The following is a 20,135-nucleotide window of genomic DNA, read 5'->3' as shown; positions in this document are numbered from 1 at the left end:
TGTGGTTGAGAAAGATGCCTTTTGACTGAAATGTTTGTTGGATAGGAGGGTTGTACAGAATCTTCAGTTATTTTAAACCCTTTTCCCCCTAAGATTTCATTAGTAATTCTCCTCACTTTCTGCATACAATTGTCACAATATCAGTACAGAGAATGTGGTAGCAAATCAACTAATAATCCCCTAATTGATATTTTTCTTCATTCTCACTTTCTTGTCTGCTTGTGGTGATATTGCATTGATATTGCAAGCCAGGAGAAGTTTTCTTGGTCATTCATCAGAGTTTAAGTGGTTAAGTATGGGAAACAAAGGTTAAGTGTTGAAAACTGGTGAGAAGTCTGCATTTTTTTTGATAAGCTGCATCAAGTGCTATTTCTGGGCAAGATCTAATTAAGGTGGCTATGTAAATTGCCACGACCAAACTGTTGTACGATAGTGATGAGGTTTATCATTTTTCCAATGTTCTTGCAAGCCATGATAATTAATTATTAATTTTCTTCTTAGGCATTATTGGTTGTGGTTTACTCAGAAACAAATTTGAGCTAATAAACAAATGAAAGTAAGGTTTTACTCTGATGAACTGGTCGGCTTGTGAATAAAAACACCGCCAAATTCTGTAGAATCATTTTCTTAATAGAGCTTTTCAAGACGATCATCAAGCTGAAGGTGTCCTAAGATAACTAGTTTATTCCTAGAGTCAACTTCCATTCATTGGTATAGTCCATGTTTCTATGTGTCTGTGTCAGCAATAGATCACAGATGACTTAAAAAATGTGGTAAGAACAAGAAAGTGGCACACGAGGCACAGAAGTTTGTCACTGAGGCATGTAAAGAGATTTAAAAAATTGTCGATGGTGCAGTCATCAATACGGCAGTAATCAACAAATAGATTAAAGATGTCAGTGTTCTTTGTCCTTGCTTTTATTTTTAATTTTACTTTCTTGGAAACACGCATCCTTAAAAAAAATACTTCACACCCTTAGAAATACACTGCAATTAATCCTATCTTAACACACGCATCCTTAAAAAAAAATACTTCACACCTAGAAATACACTGCAATTAATCCTATCTTAACCAGTTTTTGCATGTATCTTTTTTAAATTCTACTCATTCGATTTCGAGAAAACGAAAAAAAAAATGCAAGACTTTGCGAGTTTTCACCGCAAATCTTCTTTCCTTACAATGTAAGTAAATGGAGACGAAATAAGATGAAGAAGCTTTGTCTTTACAGGTTGACACAGGCTTCTGGAAAAAGCATTTACCTTCACACATAAGCTTGAATGAGAAGTTTTCAAACAACCTACAAATTGAGGCATCGATCTTGAATTAGGAATGACTTGCCTCTTAACTGTGATCAAATGCTATCTAGGGCGTTACGAACCGACTTGTTCGGTGTATCTGTGCGATCACTCTTAAAGCAAAACTTCTCCAACGGATTTCTTATCCTATTAAAATTGGACATTTACCACTCAAAGTTCTATGTTTTTATTCTTTCTTATAGTGAGGTTGTCTTCATGGTTAGGCTCGTGTCCCTCGACATAACCAACCTTGGGATACTTTTCCAAGTACAGCTTCTTGAAGACTGTATCTAGGCGGTTGAGTTCAGCTTCCGATAGATCCTCCTGGATGATAAAAATAAAAATAAAGAAATGCGAAAAATAAAGGTTAAAAAAAAAGAATTAAAAAAAAAATGGAGAAGATTGGAAAAGAAAAAATATTCTAGCAGAGCGAGGTTTTGATCCTCGGACCTCTGGGTTATGGGCCCAGCACGCTTCCTCTGCGCCACTCTGCTCACTCTATTATCATGGGAAATATTAAATTTAATATAGGTACGTATGACGTCATGCCGGCCTCACCAAATTATCATTGAGATCTTCTTCTGCCATAGACCATTTGGCTACAGCTCTTGATGCATCCTTGCCAGTGAACTTGTTGTAGGATCCTCCGGGTCCATAAGCTTCTACTCACAGAGGAGAAAGAAATACAATTGCGGCATCTCTACTCATCAACTGACAAGTGGCAAATGGAAAGATGACAAACAGTAAGAAAATACAATCCAAGTCTTACTTTTCGATTCTGAGACATCGAATACAATCCCTTTGATCGCTACGTAGATGGGAAGATCAGGCTGGAAGCGAAAAAGATGACGAAGCAAAATTGAACAATAGAAAATTGAACATGGCATAGATCATGTCACTCGTCGTTGGCAGTCCAAATTGAGATTAGATATGTCACGTAATCTTTTTAGGGATTCCAATAACCTCTACACTGTACACCTTTGAAGATGACAACAGGTAAATAACTAGGAGATCGTGGAGATCAAATGCATCCAAATTAACCGACTTAAAAGTATAGAATATTACTTACATTCTTTCCGTCGTATTCCGACAGCTCTTCCTTCGTAAAAACTTTTGGCCCATCCAGACTCGCGTCGTTTCCCAATTCCTCAGAGAACGGCGAGTGGATTAAATCATCGTTCTTAAGGTTGATATCTACCGCCGCTAAAGAAATAATAAGGCTCGATAAAAACAGGAGCTGAACAAGAAAAATTTGCTCCATTTTGTCGCAGAGAACCAGAAAGTTTTACTCGTGCGTGACAGATCTACGGAGCACTTAGCAACTTGTCACGTGACCGGAAGTGATGATAAATCATTTTCCCGCCAGACATGGTTTGATGCCACTCTGGTTTACAGATTTAATGAATGTAACCGAAGAAGTTACGATTCATAGACCCAACATAGACCCAACGTTTCGACACTCCTGTCTAGTGCCTTCATCAGGGGTGATCTAAACGCTGCAACAAGAAGTCCTTTTATATGATCACTAATTAGCGGCCTTTTTTTTCTGACGAGGTGTAAATAGGCGTCAGGAAGCAAACCGCCATCGTCACTATTTTAAGGAGCGTGGGCGGAGTAATATGCCAAGCCTCCAAACAAAGGCGCTGGTGGTAACATCGATTAGTGGTGATAATTTTAGAATTATCCCACCCAATTGTAGGGTTAGTTAGGCATGTGTGCTCCGCTAAAGCTGAATTTTCCTTTTTGCAAAAGAAAACCACTTTTTGATGCTCTTTTAAACGTGTACCAAACTGACGTTTGGCCTGTCCGATGTATTCGTTATCACAGTTATTGCAAGGAATAGAATAAATGGCGTCGGTTCGTTGTTCTTTCGTGACGAGATCCTTAGGTTTGGCGAAAATATACCCCAAAGTCCGGAAAGGTTTTTGAGGAACTTTCGCGTTGTGGCTATTCAAATTCGCTTGATGGGTTCCGTGACACCCTGAATGTAAGGAATAACAGCAAAACTAGTCACTGGTTCCCTTTCATCAAGAGCGTTACTAGTTGTAACTGGTTTTTGACAGGTATATATAAAGGTTTTTGTATAGCCATCTGCCCTTAGGACATTAGAAACATATTTCCTCTCCTCAGCCTTCGAATCGAGTGAAGATGGTAGACAGTCAGCCCCGGCCTAAGTAAAGTTTTGGCTACAGACTTTTTATAGCAAATAGGGTGGTGAGAATTGAAAGCGAGGTATTTGCCGGTGTGGGTAGGTTTACGGTAAACACTTGTCTCTAGATTACGCTAGACCCCTCTGGACACGTTTAAATCAAGAAAGGGCAAGTGTCTATCCTTTTCACACTCAAGGGTGAATTGGATCGACGGCTCTACTGAATTCAAAGGCAAAGTTTCCGCACAGCCCCATACTTCATCATGCATACAGTCCTTTGTTAGAAGAAAACAATGGCGCAAACAATAGATTACTTTTGGGACTTTTTGCTTTGTTTTCAAGAAGTTGAATTTTTTTAAGTCTTTATTCAAACCTTCAAAAAATCGGCGTTTTTTAATGAAAAATTGCGCTTAATCGAGCGCAGATAACTCCTTGGAGGAAAGGTTCATGACCCATCAGTATCTTTCAGAGATGAGCCTGAATTAACAGGAGACCTCTTACTGAGCAAATGACGGAATTTTCTGTCGTGTTTCTCTCTCTGTTTGGTAAACGTCTGCAGTTCTTTCGAACTGCAGAACTCCTCGGCCCAGGAAGTTTCGGAGTTGTTAATCAAAGTAGAGAGTTCACTGAGTGAACGAGAGGATAACGTACGCAAACGTAGTATGGAACTGTGACATTCATCTATTCGTAGCTTAAGAAAAGAAAACCCAGTACGGACTATGAGCTTGTATCCTTTAGCACTCCGTAAAGGAGGCCGAAATCTCAAACTCGATGGAAGCACATAGTTTTCTTTACAACGGTGATTGAGATACAAATGACAGCGATACTTAGCAATGCGGACTCTGATGTTCGCGAGCCGGTTGACCCTTGTAACAACAGTTTGACCATACTTTTCTCGCAAATAAAATATATTAACGTTCACACGGCAACCAGGTGGACAATCAGACATGGTTTGATGCTACTCTGGTTTACAGATTTAATGAATGTAACCGAAGAAGTTACAATTCATAGACCCAACGTTTCGACACCCCTGTCTAGTGCCTTCATCAGGGGTGATCTAAACGCTGCAACAAGAGGTCCTTTATATGACCACTAATTAGCGGCCTTTTTTTCTGACGAGTTGTAAATAGACGTCAGGAAGCAAACCGCCACAACGTTAAAGTTGTTCAAAAACCTTTTCGAACTTTGGGGCATATTTTCAAACCATGTCTAATTGTCCACCTGGTTGCCGTGTGAACTTTAATATATTTTCCCGCCATTTTGCGCGTTGCCGCCGCCCGTCGCAAAGTTGTTTGCCAAGACTGAAGACCTGGCTAAGTTATAATCGAAGCTAACTTCCTGAAATATTTTCATTAAATATTGGCAACAAAGTATCTGGCGTGAACTTCGTAAGTACAGTTTATGATTAGTTCGTAACCGTTAATGGGTCTTGTTAAGGTTGGAGTTAAAAGACTAATTAATACTTCTGTATTTTTTAAGCTAATTTAAGGCTTTACTTTATTCAGACGTTTCTTCGCGCTCTAGGGACTGAAAACCTCTTTGTGGGCTGAAAGGAGTGATTTGCCTGACGACACAAAATACTACTGCCAACTTTTTTACATGCACACATACATATTTATTCAAATTTATACAGTCGTTTTTGTTGGGAAAAGCAAAGGTTTATATATTTGGTACACATTTTAAAATTGCAACGTTTTTGAAAATGGTGTATCTAAAAATGATACGAATAAATACGAAAATGGAGTTTTGAGGTTAACGCTATTAACAAACTCCCCCTGTTACTACTACTAAAAATGACTGCTACTAACAATGAACTGATTTGAGGTACCGCAAAATTATCTGTAAAGTTCACTTATTATACTCCTACCCTCCATTTGCTTTGAGCAATAATAATTTTCTCCTCTGTTTTTTGTCTAAATAGGTGGAAAGACGCAGACATCAAAAGTCTTGGACGTGTTTTGAAGACATGGTTAGAATAAAACAAACGATCTGCGGTTGCAGAGTGGGAAATCAACGATTTTTTCCAAATCAGACCCTACCTTTCAATCGCGAAGGAGCAGAGGATGAAGAAATCGCGACATTTCCGATATCTCCTGTGAAAATTACACCCCTCCTGATCACCACTCGTCCCGTAAAGAAAAGATTGAGGTACCGTCCAGGAGCCCTAGCGTTGAAAGAAATCAGAAAATTCCAAAGAAATACGAATTTGTTGATAGGGAAAATCTCCTTCCAACGCCTTGTCCGTGAGATTTCGCACAATTTTGCCCCATATTTGCGGTTTCAACCTACAGCTTTGCTAGCGCTCCAAGAAGCGGCCGAGTCATACATCTTAGTTTGTTTGATGATATGAACCTATGTGCTCTCCATGCCCGTAGGGTTACTATTATGCCTCGAGATATGCAGCTGGTGCTACGGATCCGTGGGAAAAAAGTTTGATCGAGAACTTCACTTTAAAATGCAGAAGTATGATTATTTTGTCTCGAAGCTGTTATGACTGGTTTTTCATTTTCTGTGTGTCGATAAATCGATATTAAAGTTCTACTAGAAAATGGTTTCCACAAACGTATCTACCGAAAAACTTTTTCCATACCTGTAAATATTTTGAATTTGTCTTGTTGTCGCCATTCTCTTTGAATAGGGACTGACATAAAAAGAGGAAGGGGGACGGGGACGGGGAAAGAGTTACAAACGTTTGATTCTAATGAAATCTCGTCCAGAGCAACAACTCGTGCAACTTGAGTCATCGTAGGTTCCACCCCTATTGGGAACACTCGGAGTTCTTTTTTCTCCCAGTATTCCCTTGTTATTCAATGAATAACATCATCCTTCAATATTTAATAGATACCTTTATTTACAAAAGCTTTCAGGATAAATAACCCCCCTAGTGACAGCAAAATAAAATGCTATCTCGACACACCCATCAAGGCATCTCCTCTACTTTATAAATCGCTTTCAGCGGGAGCACTGACGTCACTGGTAGATTTTCGCCGTGTCGGTGATTTGGGTGGGGGCTTCGGTGACAGTGGCGGAGATCCGTGGAGCGGTTTTCCTGGTTTTATCTTTTTCCCGCCTAAATACCAAAATTGTTTCGTATCAGTAACCATCGATACCCCCCAAATTTGAGCAGGAGGAGACCATGGAACAACAGAAATAGGGCGGATATTAAATGGCGTCGCTTGGGTACGAATTTAATCTTCGAGTGATGATAATAATTTTCCTATGGTCGCTTCACTCACTCGTGAGCTATTATACACACGACAAGATCAATTCGAATCCACAAGCACTTAAGTAATGTTTTGCCTATCATATTGATATTAATAAGAAATAACACAGTAGAGGGTGGATGCTATTCAACGATTACATTATCGCGTGATAATTAAGGAGGGCTTAGAGCCCTTGAAATCGAGAGCGAATAACCTAGTTGTTTTGGTATAAATTAAATGGTCTTCAAAACAGCCATAACACAAGCCCATATTCTTATTTAATTTTGTTTACAACTGCACGCTGTTAGAATTTCCACTTTACTCACCAGAATTCTCTTAAAAATTCTGAAATCTGATCGGTTACGAATACGTTACTCGCTATTTATTCCTTGATAGATAAAGAATAGTGAGAATAGCCTCGCAGAGTGCGGTTGTAAAAAAAACAAAATAAAACACAAGCCTGTCTTTTTTCAAGTTTAGGCGAATAGTCAATTCATAAGAAAATAATTAGATTACTCGCTCTCTATTTCTGTGCGTGATTCAGTGTTGATTCAGGCTACACCCTCATCATAGAAATCCCAAGCTCAAAAACACAAGTGTTGTATAGATCACTGCAGCAAAAGTTACAAGTTAAAAAACGGCTACAAAACTAAATCATAAATTGAGCAAGGATCCTTTCAAACCAGCCTATGAGTGGGGATAAATCTTAAGGGATGTAAATGCATTCGTACCTTCTGATTTACGCTCTGATTGCGCAGTGTCTGCAAAAGAATGGACAAGAGATTACATAAATTCGAATAGGAACTGGGGGAAAGAGCTGCATGAAAATGTGGTCCCATACATGTGAGCTTATGAAAAAACTTCAATAAAAATACTCGTAGGATATAACAAACAACAAGCATCCTATAAGGGGCCGGGGGGGGGGGGGAGGGGGAAGTAAACATCCTCTCAAGGCGTTGGATATTGTGGTCATTCGCGTTTTCCCGCGCTTGAGCCCGTCTCTATACAAGCTTTTACATTTAATTCTCAATGACGCCTAGTGATTTTCTATTTTCAGTGTTCTGGATGATTGTTGTGATAACTTCTCCTTTTTTTTTCAAGAGTCAAACAAAAAGCGCCATAATAAGTACGCCAGACAAACCTTTAGGTCTTAAGTTTGCCACTCCATCAATGAAGTGAGACAAGACCGACAGCTGCTCTTCGAGTTGTTGATGGATTTCATCAATCCTGCATACAGCATGAGACAGCAAGATAATTAGTGCCATAATTACAAGACTCAGTTGGCCTTCTTTAGCTTACAGAGAAACTTCCATATTATTCAGCCGTCAAGTATTTCTATCTAGTTTCCCTTCTGACAGTCTTTTTACCTTTCTTCTCTCACACTAGTTTCCTCTTGAAGTCTTTCAATGTCCTCCAACATCAGAGAATCTCGTTCAGCATAAATCTGTTTTAATCAAGAAAAGGTAAAAAAGAAGTTGAACACTGATGCAATGTCAAGAGATTCTTGCCTCCGTCCATCAAGATTTTTAGCACTTACTTTATCAAGGTTGAAGTCCTCTCTCCAGCGCTCGTGTAGCTTACCTGAAAATGAAAACTTAAAATTACATCATTGTCATCGAGGGGCAGTACAATCATATACTGAACACTGTTCGCTTTTCCACTTTATTTCAGAAGTACTACGATTTCATTTTGCCCAGAATTTATTCCATACAATAAATGTCCTCACACAGACTTACAGCCCATGCAACCACACAGGTTTGAGATGAATACGACGGTAACTGTTAGAATTCTATTTTATAAACCCAAAAGTTTAAGGTTTAAAGGAAAGACGGAAGCATATAAAGACAGCTTCAGAAAACGTACCCCTGTATTCCAAAAGCTGTTTTTGCAATATCTCTCTTGTTCCAGAGTTTGCGATCATTGCCTTCCGTGTGATTTCAATTTCCGCTTCAAGCTGTCTGATGGCCTGTAGAACGAGTAGAATTATTAACTAATTATTCAAAAATCACAGCAAAAGCTCTCCGTAGAAAAGTCAGTTTTCGCTACCTTGAACTTCTCGCCCTTAAGAGTAACTAGTACCTAACTTCTCCACACCATATCATCCCTGAATCAAACATTAAGGTCTTGAGAAATAATGAAATGGTTATCAACTAAAGATGCTTTTGATTGTTAAACAATTCTGCTTGTTAGCACCTTAGGAAACATACAAAGAACAGTATTAAGAATACGCATATTGATACTAGAGTGTAAAGGGTCAATCTTGCCTTATTTCAGCAGTAACTCTGCTTATCTCAATAATCTACTTCAAACTTATGAAAATGCGGGACCCCGAATGGGATGAATTGATGTGGGGAGGTGGTTAAAGGCTGGATGAATGATTTAACAAAATTGCTGACATTGCGTGTCATAGTCAAAATTCTCCACATCGTCACATACCTGCTTAAATCTTGTGCATGACATGAAAAAGAAAAGCATTATAAAAGCGTTAACTGTTATTCGACATGCACACACTTCTTCGAAACAGTAATTGAAATTTAAGTGTTATTTACAACGCTAGAAGTCGAGAACATCAGCAAAGGTTCAGCGGACTCGAGAACTAGCTCCATTTCAGTTTTTGACCAGAAATACCAAAGAAGATCTAGAGGGTAGGGTAACCAAACAGGGGGTGGATGGAGATATTTGGCGGCTTGCCTCCTCATTACTTATGCCATAAATTGTCACCTTGGCTCAGATTTTAAGAATACTATGTACAGAGGCAATTCTTTAATTGAAAAGCCACGATGTTCAAAATCAGTGGGAACTATAACAGACTTTCGAATACAAGTTTATTTTGTACTTAAACTCCTCTAAGCGTTAATGAATAAAAATTTTGCAATGAATGGAGGGGGGGGGGGGGAGAAAAAGGCAGCATAACAGGAGTGGGGTTTATGAGAAACTAGCGGTCCTAGAAGGGAGGAGCATCATAGAAAGAGGCCCTGGATAAAGAAGAGGGAGGTCACTGATACTTTAAATTACAATTTTTACGTTCACAGAGAACGGGTCAAACTTCCTTGAACTTGAAGTACACTACAGAAGTTTAAGCTTCACTCTTCAAGACTTACAAGCCGTAACCTGGGTAGTTGTTTCAATCGTAAGCGGTAGAATTTTTTTGAACAATTCTACACTTGCCCATTATACCATGGGGTTAAAGGTTAATGAAGAGATACACTTATTCCCCCCTTGTTTGCCCCTAAGGTGGGTTTGTTATTATACCTGTGGTTCTCTTTGAGTACTGCCCCAAGCCGCTGACCGGATGAAAATATTTCTGTTTCAATCTTCTTCACGTCCTCTGATTGGTTCTTGAGTTGTTCCAAGGCCTCTACCCGTCTCTCCCTCAGCTTCCCGTGTAAACGAGTCTGTGGTTCTGCTAACTTATCCACGTCTCTTTGAGCCCTTTGAACAGATGTCTCCAGACTAGCTTTTTTGTTTTTTAGGTCTGTGATATCAAGAGATGGGAAGAAAAAAAGAATGTTTATCACGCTTTCATATCGTCAGTGTTGTAAGCTTTGAAACCAATCGGCGTGTTTGTAATGTGTGTGACAGTTCTCCTCTTAAATTCTCTCTACATGGATTAAATGTTTAGTCCAACATTGCCTTAAGCGTTTTACCACTAAGGAAATCTAATTTTGAAAGAAAAAAGGTCATCTCCGTCTCCGTATAGGAGTAGCAACACCCTGTCTCTTCATTGTAATACCTTCTAATATAATCATGAAAACCTTTACAAGCACTATCTCAAATCACATTTTAGATGATTGCCCTGTGTTCTGCACTGAATATCAGTCTTTACTTAATTCACAGAAAAAAAATTTGCTCTCCAGTTTCGTTGAGTTCCTACCATAATTTTAGAAAAAACTAGCTGGCGTTTTGACAACTTTCGCATACTAGAGCGCTTTTCGAATGAGTGTCTCAAAACCAAAACCGAAATGATCTCAACGGCCAATCACCGTCCAAAAAAAAATATCACAAGGAGCCAATCAGTAATCGGAGAGAAAACGAGAGATATGCTTGAGGCGCGGGAAAACTCAGACGACAAAATCGCGATCGATTTAAGCTTTACATCCGATTGGTCGAGAGGTTTGCGCAAAATTTCTAGACCTATGAAAAGGCAGATGAAAGGAGAACCAATACAATCATAGATTATTTTCGACATTCCACTGAAAATTACTTTTTGTTATGACGTTACTTACCGACTATGTTCTTCTTTGTCGTGTCAAACTCGTGTGTCCTTTCTTTAAACTGAACCTCGAGATCTTTGAAGATTGGCTGCAAAGGTAAGAACGCAAATCATCGACGAGTGATCCACAGAGTAACCTTCATGCTAGAGCAGACTAAAACGGACGGCGATGATTCATGTAGTTAAATTGACAAGGACCCTTAGCAGGAAATTGTACCTCAGCGAGTGTTTTTCAACTTGAGTCCTCTTCTATGCTAACATACGGTGAAAATCAATTTTTCTTGGAAAAGCGCATTCGTTAAAGAGAATCATAGCAGTAAACGCGAGATATCATTCTTACGGTTTTGTCCTGGATTATATCTTTTTTCTTGTTCCTGTCTTTCTCCAACTTATCAATACTTTCCTGTAATCAAATAAAATTTGTTGTTAAAATTTGAAGCAGTTATTGAAGAAGTTACAAACAGCACGCAAGAGCGGAAGTACAGGAAAATCTCTTAACGAAGAGTGTTGTATAGTTTTCTACCAAACTGATAAAAAGTCCCAAATTTCGCCCTCATTCATTGGATCCACTAAATGAACTCTATTAAGCAACAACAGAACTGAACACGTTAGACCAGCTTACTTGAAGAGCTTTAAGCTGAGTCTTGAGCTGCTTTTGAAGTGAAGTGTAATCGTGTTTTGCTTTCTTGAGCTGTTTCTGTTTACTGATAATGTCCGCTTCGTCCTTCTTCAAATCTTTTTGCAGTTGAGTCCCCTGCAGCAGGAAAAAAAACATACACATTAAGTAGAAAATAAAACGCAGTCAACTCAAGCGCTGGAAAAGCCGCTGACCAAGTCATTACTAGTTTTATATAAATTTGCAACCTGATTGGTCGAGGGGTTGCCGCGCGTTTTCAGAACCAATCACAAGGCAAGGAAAAGCACAACCAATGAAGTCCTGGATTTTCAACTTTGTAACTACAAATTTCAGACTGCATTATACTCACACGCTCTGTTAACCTGGTATGTTCCGCTTTCCCTTCAGTGACCTTCTTGGACATTGTAGCCATATAGCGTCCATATTCGCCTTTGAACTCGTTCGACTCCTTCGTGACATAGTCTCTTTTCTTTTGTAAAACTTGCCTGCAGTCAAAAACGAGATTGATTCAATATATGAATCCCTACACACGATGAAAGTAGCCATACCCGGTAATTTTAGGCGGATCCGATTCTAGAACCGAAGATCTAAGGGAATAAAAAATAACTATAAAAGCAAGATTCTGCCCGAGGAAAAATTGATGCAACGTGTTACATCATCATTCATTAGAATATTTAGTAAGGTTGATATGCAAAAATTGCAAATAAAAGCAAATTAGCTGACAAGAGCGGGAGTTGAAGCCACAATAACAAAAGTTTTCCGTGACAAGTGCACGCACCTGTCAAGGCAAAATGTACTGATTACATCTTTCTTTGGTTCTAACCTGTCTTTTCTCTCCACTGTCAAAGCATTCTTGGACGTTTCGATTTCCTTGTTGTATACATCTACAGTTGCTCTGAGGAGACAGAATCAACAGCTGATTTTAGTTTTGCGAATCATCTAGCTTCAACTGAGGAATTAAAACAAAAACTTATTCATTCGCATTTGCATCACTTGCCTCATAATGTCAGTGTCAGGTCGAACATGCAAGTGTTTTTAAGACGTGAACGAACAAACGAACGGGAGAACAGAGTAGCTGCTTATGGCGCACTTAGACATCATCCAATCTAGTGACTTGATTTTTTTAAGGATTTTTTTTTCAACTAAACGATACAGGCATCGGTTCTGTCGCAAACTCCAGGGAAAAGAGACACTGGCTTGCGGCTGCAGTAAGCACCAGTAAAACGCTTTTTTTTAAGCCCCTTCATGACTGCTTTGATTCATAGACCAAACATCTCATGAGGCAACCAAATACAGAAATTAGTCAACCCTTTAACTCCCGAAAGTGACTAACTTCTTTAATTTCTCCTTACAGTATCATCCCCGAATCAAACATTAAGGTAATGAGAATAAAGGAAATGATCGCCAATTCAAGAAGCTCTTGACTAGATTGATGCACAAATTCTCCTCGTCAGTACCAAAGGAAATGTATAGAGAACAGTATGGAGAATATACATTCTGACGTTGGGTTTTCAAGGGTCATTAACCTATGATTTATTCCTTACTTGTGGCTTTCCTCCAGCTGGTTCATCTCTTCCTCTAACTCCATGTTCTCTGCTCTAACATTGGCACATTGCTGATTTTGGTTATGTAACGATTCCTTACCTCTGGCAAGGCTGTACAATCAAACAGAAACAAAACTGATTTTAAACATAATTACAGAAGATTGCATTTGAGAAACTTGCACTCATGTACGTAATTTTGTGTCTTAACGGTGAAAACCCCGAATTTCACACTCACGCCTACAACGAAACGTCTGTCAAATCAAGTTTGTGCAAAAATTTAACTGCTTGACTATTCAAAATGTAAAAATCCAATCATCACATAAAACTCAAATGCCTCTTACACTCTTTCATGGTGTCGTACCACCTCAGCGTCTTGTTCCTGAAGTTCCATGGCAATTTTATAATCTACAGGGGAAAAAAGTTACAATCAAGAAACTTCAGCTCTTTCAATTTAAAATTCAATAGTTGAAACACTCTTTGGAAAGAAAAAACTGTATAAAGAATGAAAAACTTTCAAGGTATAAATGAAACATATAATTAGCACAACTGTCCTCGAATGAAATTCGCGTTCCATTTTTTTTACAATGATATTTCCTTAAAGACATTTTTTCCCCACAGCAGCTAAAAAAATCTGCTGCAGATGTCACCTTTTTCAAGTGATTTCTTTTCAAATGTCAGCTGTTTATCTTGTTCTTCTGCCTCTTTCAATTGATTCAGTACCTGTAACGTAAAAAATTTAGCAAAACAGCATGTTCAGCATGGGTTTAACCGTTTTCTCCGGTTTTACAGCTGTTTTTTTTTTCCTCTGGTTTTACAGCCTTTCCTCGGTTCACTTGCCACTAGCCTTAAATTATCTACTGTGGTTAGCAATCTTAAATCAAATTCCTCCCTGTCTTGCACATTCACATTGTTCATGGAGAGGTGATCTATGTAGTACTACACAATAGGGCGTGAAATTAACTTTTTTTTCTGATAGCCACTTGGCTCCTAAATTCTTCAAAGTGGTAGCCAATTCAAAAAAAGTTGGTCGCCATTTTCAAAGACAAACAAAATCTTTACGTTGTCAGCGTTCTAGATAGACCCTCCAAAATTAAGTTAGGGAAAAGATCTTTAACGTGCTACAAAGTGGACACTAGGATAGATGATATACCACGTTCAGGCTCATCTAAATCCAAGATGGCGTCTAGTTATCGATCGAGATGCATGTGCTACGTTTTGGAAACAAACTTAACGAGGAAGTTTGCCGCGGATTTATCTTTGCAAATCTTTTTGATTCACTATATCTCTTGGTAAGGTTATGATGAAACGTTCTAGTCGCCAATTTGGCGACTAACTTTCAGGATTTGGTCGCCAAAGTGAAGAAATTAGGCGCATTGGCGTCTGTATTAGGCGCAATTTCACGCCCTGCACAAGAGATAAAAATCGCTTTGGTTCGTTTTGCCTTATAATTCCGCAATTTGAGGATTCACACCATTTCTAGTTGAACTTGCAATGACTTCTTTCTCTCCTCCAACCGTGAAGCCATTTCATTGTGTTCTTTGACAATTTTCATCCTAAAGAAAAGAAAAAAGTACAACATTTGCTGATGCAGTAAATGATAGATTATGAAGACTCAAATGTGTCTTTAAAAGTCAGAGAACTAAATGCACCGTGACTGAAAACCTCTCATTACCTTTCATCCACTCCCTTTCATTTTATGCACTGTTCTATGTAGTTATTTTTTATTGTTGTTCCACAGCGTGAAAGATGACAATTTTATATTATTTTAAAGGTGCTAAAAATTTGTTTAACAATCTCTTTTGGGCTCTTATGTAACTGAAAATTTATCCAGAGTGCTTTGTATCGAAGACTGTGGCAGACAAAAAAATCAAGGAATCAAGGAATCCCCACCAAAATGAAATCATGTCTGACCTAACAGAGACTATAACATGACATACACTTTCTTTTCACTTCATCTGACTCACCCTTCTTGCGTCAATACGGAATTATCTTTGATTTCCTTCTGAAGTTGTCTGTTAAGTTGCACCTCTTGAGCCTCCAGCCTGTTACGTGATGTTTCAAACTTCCTAATGTTCTAGAAAAGACATTTCAAGTGATAACACACACAGTTACATTAAGAACCTGGTGATCTTTGCACCAAAATTCTTTCTTTTCTCCTTTCCAACCCCTAAGAAACACAAAACAACTGCGAGTATATCCTTAAGAAAATAAATGCTGTTTCATGGGAAAGGATCAAGGTATAAAAAAAAACAACAACAGTGTAACAGCAGCTTGGTTAGTCAGAAATAAACTCATCTCAAACTTTGGAAGTTGAAGTAACGCACCTTTCTCTTAGAGTCTAAAACTGATTCACTGTCCACCAACTCCTCCTGCAATTTGTCAATTTCCCTGAAAAAAATAGTACTCATGGAGAAATCCAAACTAAAAGGTTTTTATGGTTAAAATCACAGAATAAAACAATAACAAAGAATAAGTCCAGAAAAATAATTATACAAACTTAGTTTATCTAACGAAGAGCTCAGTTACTATGTTAAATACTCCCTCACTGTGAATTATGGGATTGCATTATTAAATAACTTGATCAAATTTTAAATGAATTGTAATGTGACACAGTAGAAACTTGAACTATCTGATAAAGTTCAAATATATTTTTTTCATATCCATAAAATTTGATAAAAAGTGAAGTAAAGGTTTTTACTTTCTCTTTTCAATATTTGTCTTGCGCTGCTCCTCTGCTTTTTTCTGAGTGTCAGCCTGCACAGAAATTTGATCTTCAATGATGAGCCCATGAACAATTATTATAAATATTCAACATAACCATCAGATCTGCATAGATCAATCAATTCACTATGCGAAAAAATGGTAATTGTACAACTAACTGTCATGTATTTGTCATTTACTGGTCAGTTATACATAACATGTCAGATAAAAGGCCTCTAGCAGAGTGTTTTAAAAATTATACTGCTTAAATGCAAAGTAGTAATCAGATTGACAGACTGAGTCATAATTTCAGGTAAAAAAGGATAAAATGTCCATTTAATTTCCAAAGTACTCACCACTGATTGTTTAAGCTTTTCTTTTTCCAGTCGTGCTTCCTCTCGTTCATGAACCAAATCTTCTTTCAACTGAACAATTGAATCTTCTAGGTCAATTATCTTTATACAGGAGAAAACAATTTAATTTAAAAACAATTGCCATCACTTGACAACAGTGGTCAGTGTGATATGTTGTGCAATAATATTCTTACCTGAACTCTTATATACCAGTAACTGAATTATGGATTTTAAACATTGTAGTGTATATCAGTTGTTACACAAGGAAATATTTGCCCATGAAATCTGATCATCATAGTGAAAAAAGTCCTGAGAAGAACTGTTGTCAGTACCTGGCCGATTTTTTGACAATTTTAGTAAAAGTCATCTCTGATCTTGGCTTCCATCACTGTTATTTCAGTCATTATCAGAATAATCCTTCTTGAGAGTACTCTCATCTTAATGATCCAACTACATCATAAACTATGTTCTCCCTATTCAAACCATTTACTGTACTAGGAAATTATAGCCACACTCAAGACATAATTGGTTTCGATACTTCTCCAGAACAATGTTATGATATTGTTTTCCCACAATTCCAAACCCTCCTCTAAATTTGTTGATTGCCAATGTGTTTATGAGATGGGCAGGAGAGGTAAAAAGTGTCTCAAATAAAACGAATGTGTCCATAAAGTGTAGGTCACACAAATTTTAACACTGACCAACTATTACGGACAAATAGCTTTAAGCATAATGATCATAACAATTGATTTTGAATTTAAATTGTTGAAAAACTCAATGAAAGACACAACAAAGTCTCAAAACATCAGGAATAAGCATTGAGAGCTCACAGTGTCCTATGCATATGGACATATTTATTGGGGCAGTCTTGGCATATTCTCTGCCACTCTAACCCCTGGCCTCTGAGAAAACTGGTAGTTGAAAAACTTGGAAGTCCAAGAGGGGAAAGAGAACAGTGTGCCTGGTTAATTCAGGGGTCCCAACTAATTTAATATCAGAGGATGATAGTTACATGTACCACAATCTAGTATCTTACCCTTTTGTATGTTTCCCTCAGTTTATCACGTGTTTCATTAAGAGTAATTTGTTTGCTATAGATGCAAAAAGAAATCAAGTCAATAACTTTGTAGTCACACTACACTCTGGGCTTATAACATCAAAATAGGATACATCTCCATGACAAGAAAATCACCTCAGTTTTTTGATAACCATACCCTGTTAGACAGTACTTAATGAATGAGTTGGAGGGCTGGACTGAGGATGTCTGGCTCCAGGTGCAAAATAAGAGAGTCCTGCCCTCTCCCTCCAAGCCTTAGAACTAAATATCTCTCAGCACTGTAATGTGCACTGTATAGATACACCACCTTCTCACTCTGAATCCACAATCAGTGACTTGTTACCTTGCTTTATCAGCCATCTTCTGATTAAGAAGTGCGATGATTTCATCATGTCCAGTTTGCATGTCATTCCTCTCTGGCCTAGAAAGTATAAATCCCTGCTATGCATTTTCATTTCATATTAATAATATTTTAGATTTTATGTAAATACTTATGATTTCAATTATTATAGAATTGGTAAACAAATACTGATTATTTATATCATGAGCATCTGTTCAACTTTGAATATAAACTTCATTCCAAGTTTTAAATGTTGTTTACTTCTGGATTTCATATTAAAAGTAAAAGAGGCCATACCATGATACTGACTTATTTCAGGTTTTTAGTTTACACCCTAACATCAGAGTGCATATTCTCCAAACTGTTTTCTATAAAAGGTGCTGACAAGGGAGATTTGTTTGACAAACAAGAGAAGAGCTTCCTTTGTTGGTGATCATTTCCTTTTTTCTTGTGACCTCAATGTGTGATGCAGGGGTGATATTGTGTAAGGAGAAATAACATGCTGATCACTCTTGAAAGCCAAAGGATTAATATCACATAGACCTGTTATGTTTTAAAGGGAGTAAACAATGCTTACTCCAGTTTAGCATTTTCCTTTGCAAGTTCTTCGTGTCTGTCCTGAAGGGACTTGATGTTTGTGATGATAGTGTTCAGCTGAGTCTAAAATGGATAGAGACAACTATGCATGTTAGACATGTAATGAAATAAAATATATCATCATGATAAAAAAACACATTTATCATGCAGATTACCAACCTTCATAAAAGATAATAGATAACAGTAAAAATAATTTTAAGATTTTATTAAATTTATTTTTATTTCTTTTTGTTTTCAAATAGAGCCCAAAAACGCTTGCATTTAAGCTGGCAAAGAGAAGGCCCCTTTCAATCCAGGAAACCAGATAAACTTATCAAAGCCAAAAAGCATGCAAACCATCCTGCTTGCCTCAAACTTTCCATATTAGGATAACTTCCTGGGTTTTGTTGTTCAAAGAGTAGATAAAACTATATCCAACAGATAAACCGCTATCCAGTAGAAAAGTAGTAATGATGTGTACTTTGATATCCACCAGATAGAGATTGATCCAATGGATAGCATTTTTTCAACTTTGGAAAAGCCAGTGCCTGCTGTTAAGAGGCCTTATAGCTTGCAACTCAAATCAACCATGTAGAAAACACTAGTTAAGAGAGGTAATTACACAGAAGGAAGACATATTGAGGAGAAGTGGAGTATGTGATCAACTAATCTGAAAATGTAAAAATTGAACTAATTAAAAGTACCTTTAGTCTCATTATTTCTGCTTCATTTGACTGTCTAGCTGAATATACAGCACCTAAACAGAAAAAGTACATACATGTAGTTATTAATATCCAGACAATGTTATATCCAACCAGATGGCCAATGTAAAGTGCAGTCTATTGCCTAATTGAACATGCAATGCCCAAGGAAAGTCACAAAATTCTTATCATACCTTGTATCTCTGATTTGATATCGCTTGGAAAGTATTTAAGTTTGTAACGGAGAACACTGGCTGTAATTGTTTCTGTTTCAAGCAGTTCATGGAGTTTCAATCTTTCTTCTTCCTATAATGACATACATAGGTGTAATAAACAAGAATTAAGTCACTGTCATTACAAAAATTACTTTTTTAAATGTTATGATTTGAAGGTTAATTCAATCAACAAAGATGATATAAAGCTTTACCATTAGCTGTAAACATGAGAATTTAATCAAATTATTGTCTAGTTTGCAAAATGAGAAAATATAAATTTGCAAACAGTCACATGCAGAGGGCACAACAATGATGAGAAATGGAATATCATCACCTAAGAAATTGCAATGAATTAACGAAAATTTTCAAGCTATAAGTTAATAAAATATGAGTCGCAAAGAAGGATATAAATTTGACAGGATGATCTAATTGTCAAGCAGCTACATTTTGAGCTGTTCTGAAGCATAATTCAAAAGATAAAAACATCATTTGAATAATAAATGCTCTCTAGTGAAACTTTTTTGGCCAAGAAAATCCTCATGATTTGAACAATCCCTTGTGGTACCTAATGATTTACTTTATATGTATCTGCTCAGGTATCAGGCAGCTTGATAACTTTAAAGGCCCAGGATAAAAAAAGTGAGTTGCTAATGTATCTTTAATTTCAATCTACCAGATCTTTGAGGGCTTTAACGACCACGTCCACTCCAGAAGTATCCACAGGTTCCCCGCCTTCTCTTCTAGTCCTAACATGGTGCCCTACAACGTAAATGGCAAATTTTCTAACTATGCAACTTAATGGTTGTTGTCTTTTTGACAATATTTCTCACTGATTACCGAGTTCTTGAAGTTTCTCAACGGCACTGTTAACCAAGGGTGTTATTTCCGTCGACTCAGATCTTCTCTTCAACATTCTAAGGTCAAAAAATAATATTAGCTAGAACTTCACGCAAACAACGGCTTTGCCTTCAACAATCGCCATGTCAACTACATGTAACCAGGGGAGAGTGGCAATCACTGAAATAATATGACAAAAATTTTTTAAGTAGGGGAGAGTGTAATTTGAAAGCTTCTAGATACGTTATGTTCATTGGCAATAAATATTGGCAGAATAGGATTGCAGTAATATTTTATCAGTATGATGTTAATTC

At 37.5% G+C, this 20,135-nt stretch overlaps 2 protein-coding genes, 1 non-coding gene and 1 pseudogene across 3 annotated transcripts; 1 reads left to right on the top strand and 3 right to left on the bottom strand.

The window, feature by feature from the left end:
- Positions 1-902: 902 nt before the first annotated feature.
- LOC113678795 (uncharacterized) lies at positions 903-2,657 on the bottom strand. The gene is made up of 4 exons (XM_089212203.1): positions 2,366-2,657; positions 2,066-2,126; positions 1,855-1,958; positions 903-1,620 (listed from the first exon to the last, which is right to left on the bottom strand). Exons 1-4 carry the CDS (start codon positions 2,555-2,557, stop codon positions 1,468-1,470), a joined length of 510 nt encoding a protein of 169 aa, XP_089068329.1. The 5' UTR covers positions 2,558-2,657; the 3' UTR covers positions 903-1,467.
- Trnam-cau (transfer RNA methionine (anticodon CAU)) lies at positions 1,719-1,790 on the bottom strand. The gene has a single exon. It is a non-coding gene; the product is annotated as a tRNA-Met (tRNA).
- A 2,210-nt stretch (positions 2,658-4,867) lies between the features above and the next one.
- Positions 4,868-5,881, top strand: LOC149042151 (histone H3-like; annotated as a pseudogene).
- Positions 5,882-6,271: 390 nt separating this feature from the next.
- LOC113686052 (uncharacterized) lies at positions 6,272-20,003 on the bottom strand. Its single transcript, XM_089212200.1, has 28 exons — positions 19,822-20,003; positions 19,658-19,743; positions 18,964-19,075; positions 18,773-18,825; positions 18,070-18,152; positions 17,496-17,573; positions 17,132-17,186; positions 16,099-16,197; positions 15,741-15,796; positions 15,367-15,430; positions 15,007-15,116; positions 14,514-14,595; positions 13,690-13,762; positions 13,384-13,447; positions 13,043-13,153; positions 12,322-12,393; positions 11,848-11,983; positions 11,484-11,615; positions 11,202-11,264; positions 10,875-10,950; positions 9,901-10,123; positions 9,085-9,094; positions 8,512-8,614; positions 8,186-8,229; positions 8,016-8,092; positions 7,790-7,875; positions 7,380-7,409; positions 6,272-6,515 (listed from the first exon to the last, which is right to left on the bottom strand). Exons 1-28 carry the CDS (start codon positions 19,895-19,897, stop codon positions 6,385-6,387), a joined length of 2,385 nt encoding a protein of 794 aa, XP_089068326.1. The 5' UTR covers positions 19,898-20,003; the 3' UTR covers positions 6,272-6,384.
- Between the last annotated feature and the right edge of the window lie 132 nt (positions 20,004-20,135).

Source organism: Pocillopora damicornis, chromosome 7 (assembly GCF_964200805.1).
Source record: "Pocillopora damicornis chromosome 7, jaPocDami1.2, whole genome shotgun sequence".
Lineage (NCBI taxonomy): Eukaryota > Metazoa > Cnidaria > Anthozoa > Scleractinia > Pocilloporidae > Pocillopora > Pocillopora damicornis.
This window is presented reverse-complemented; position numbering and strand designations above follow the sequence as displayed.

Bases quoted from the DNA above. Each gene is read 5' to 3' on its own strand.
- LOC113678795 (XM_089212203.1), bottom strand. From the start codon at position 2,557: ATGGAGCAAATTTTTCTTGTTCAGCTCCTGTTTTTATCGAGCCTTATT. The intron at 2,127-2,365 runs GTAAGTAATATT...TTTCGCTTCCAG, and splicing joins CGGAATACGACGGAAAGAAT to CCTGATCTTCCCATCTACGT. The intron at 1,959-2,065 runs GTAAGACTTGGA...CTCTGTGAGTAG, and splicing joins CGATGTCTCAGAATCGAAAA to AAGCTTATGGACCCGGAGGA.
- LOC113686052 (XM_089212200.1), bottom strand. From the start codon at position 19,897: ATGTTGAAGAGAAGATCTGAGTCGACGGAAATAACACCCTTGGTTAAC. The intron at 15,431-15,740 runs GTAAAAACCTTT...TATTTTTTTCAG, and splicing joins ACAAATATTGAAAAGAGAAA to GGAAATTGACAAATTGCAGG. The intron at 12,394-13,042 runs GTAAGGAATAAA...CTGTCTCCTCAG, and splicing joins CAGCTGGAGGAAAGCCACAA to AGCAACTGTAGATGTATACA.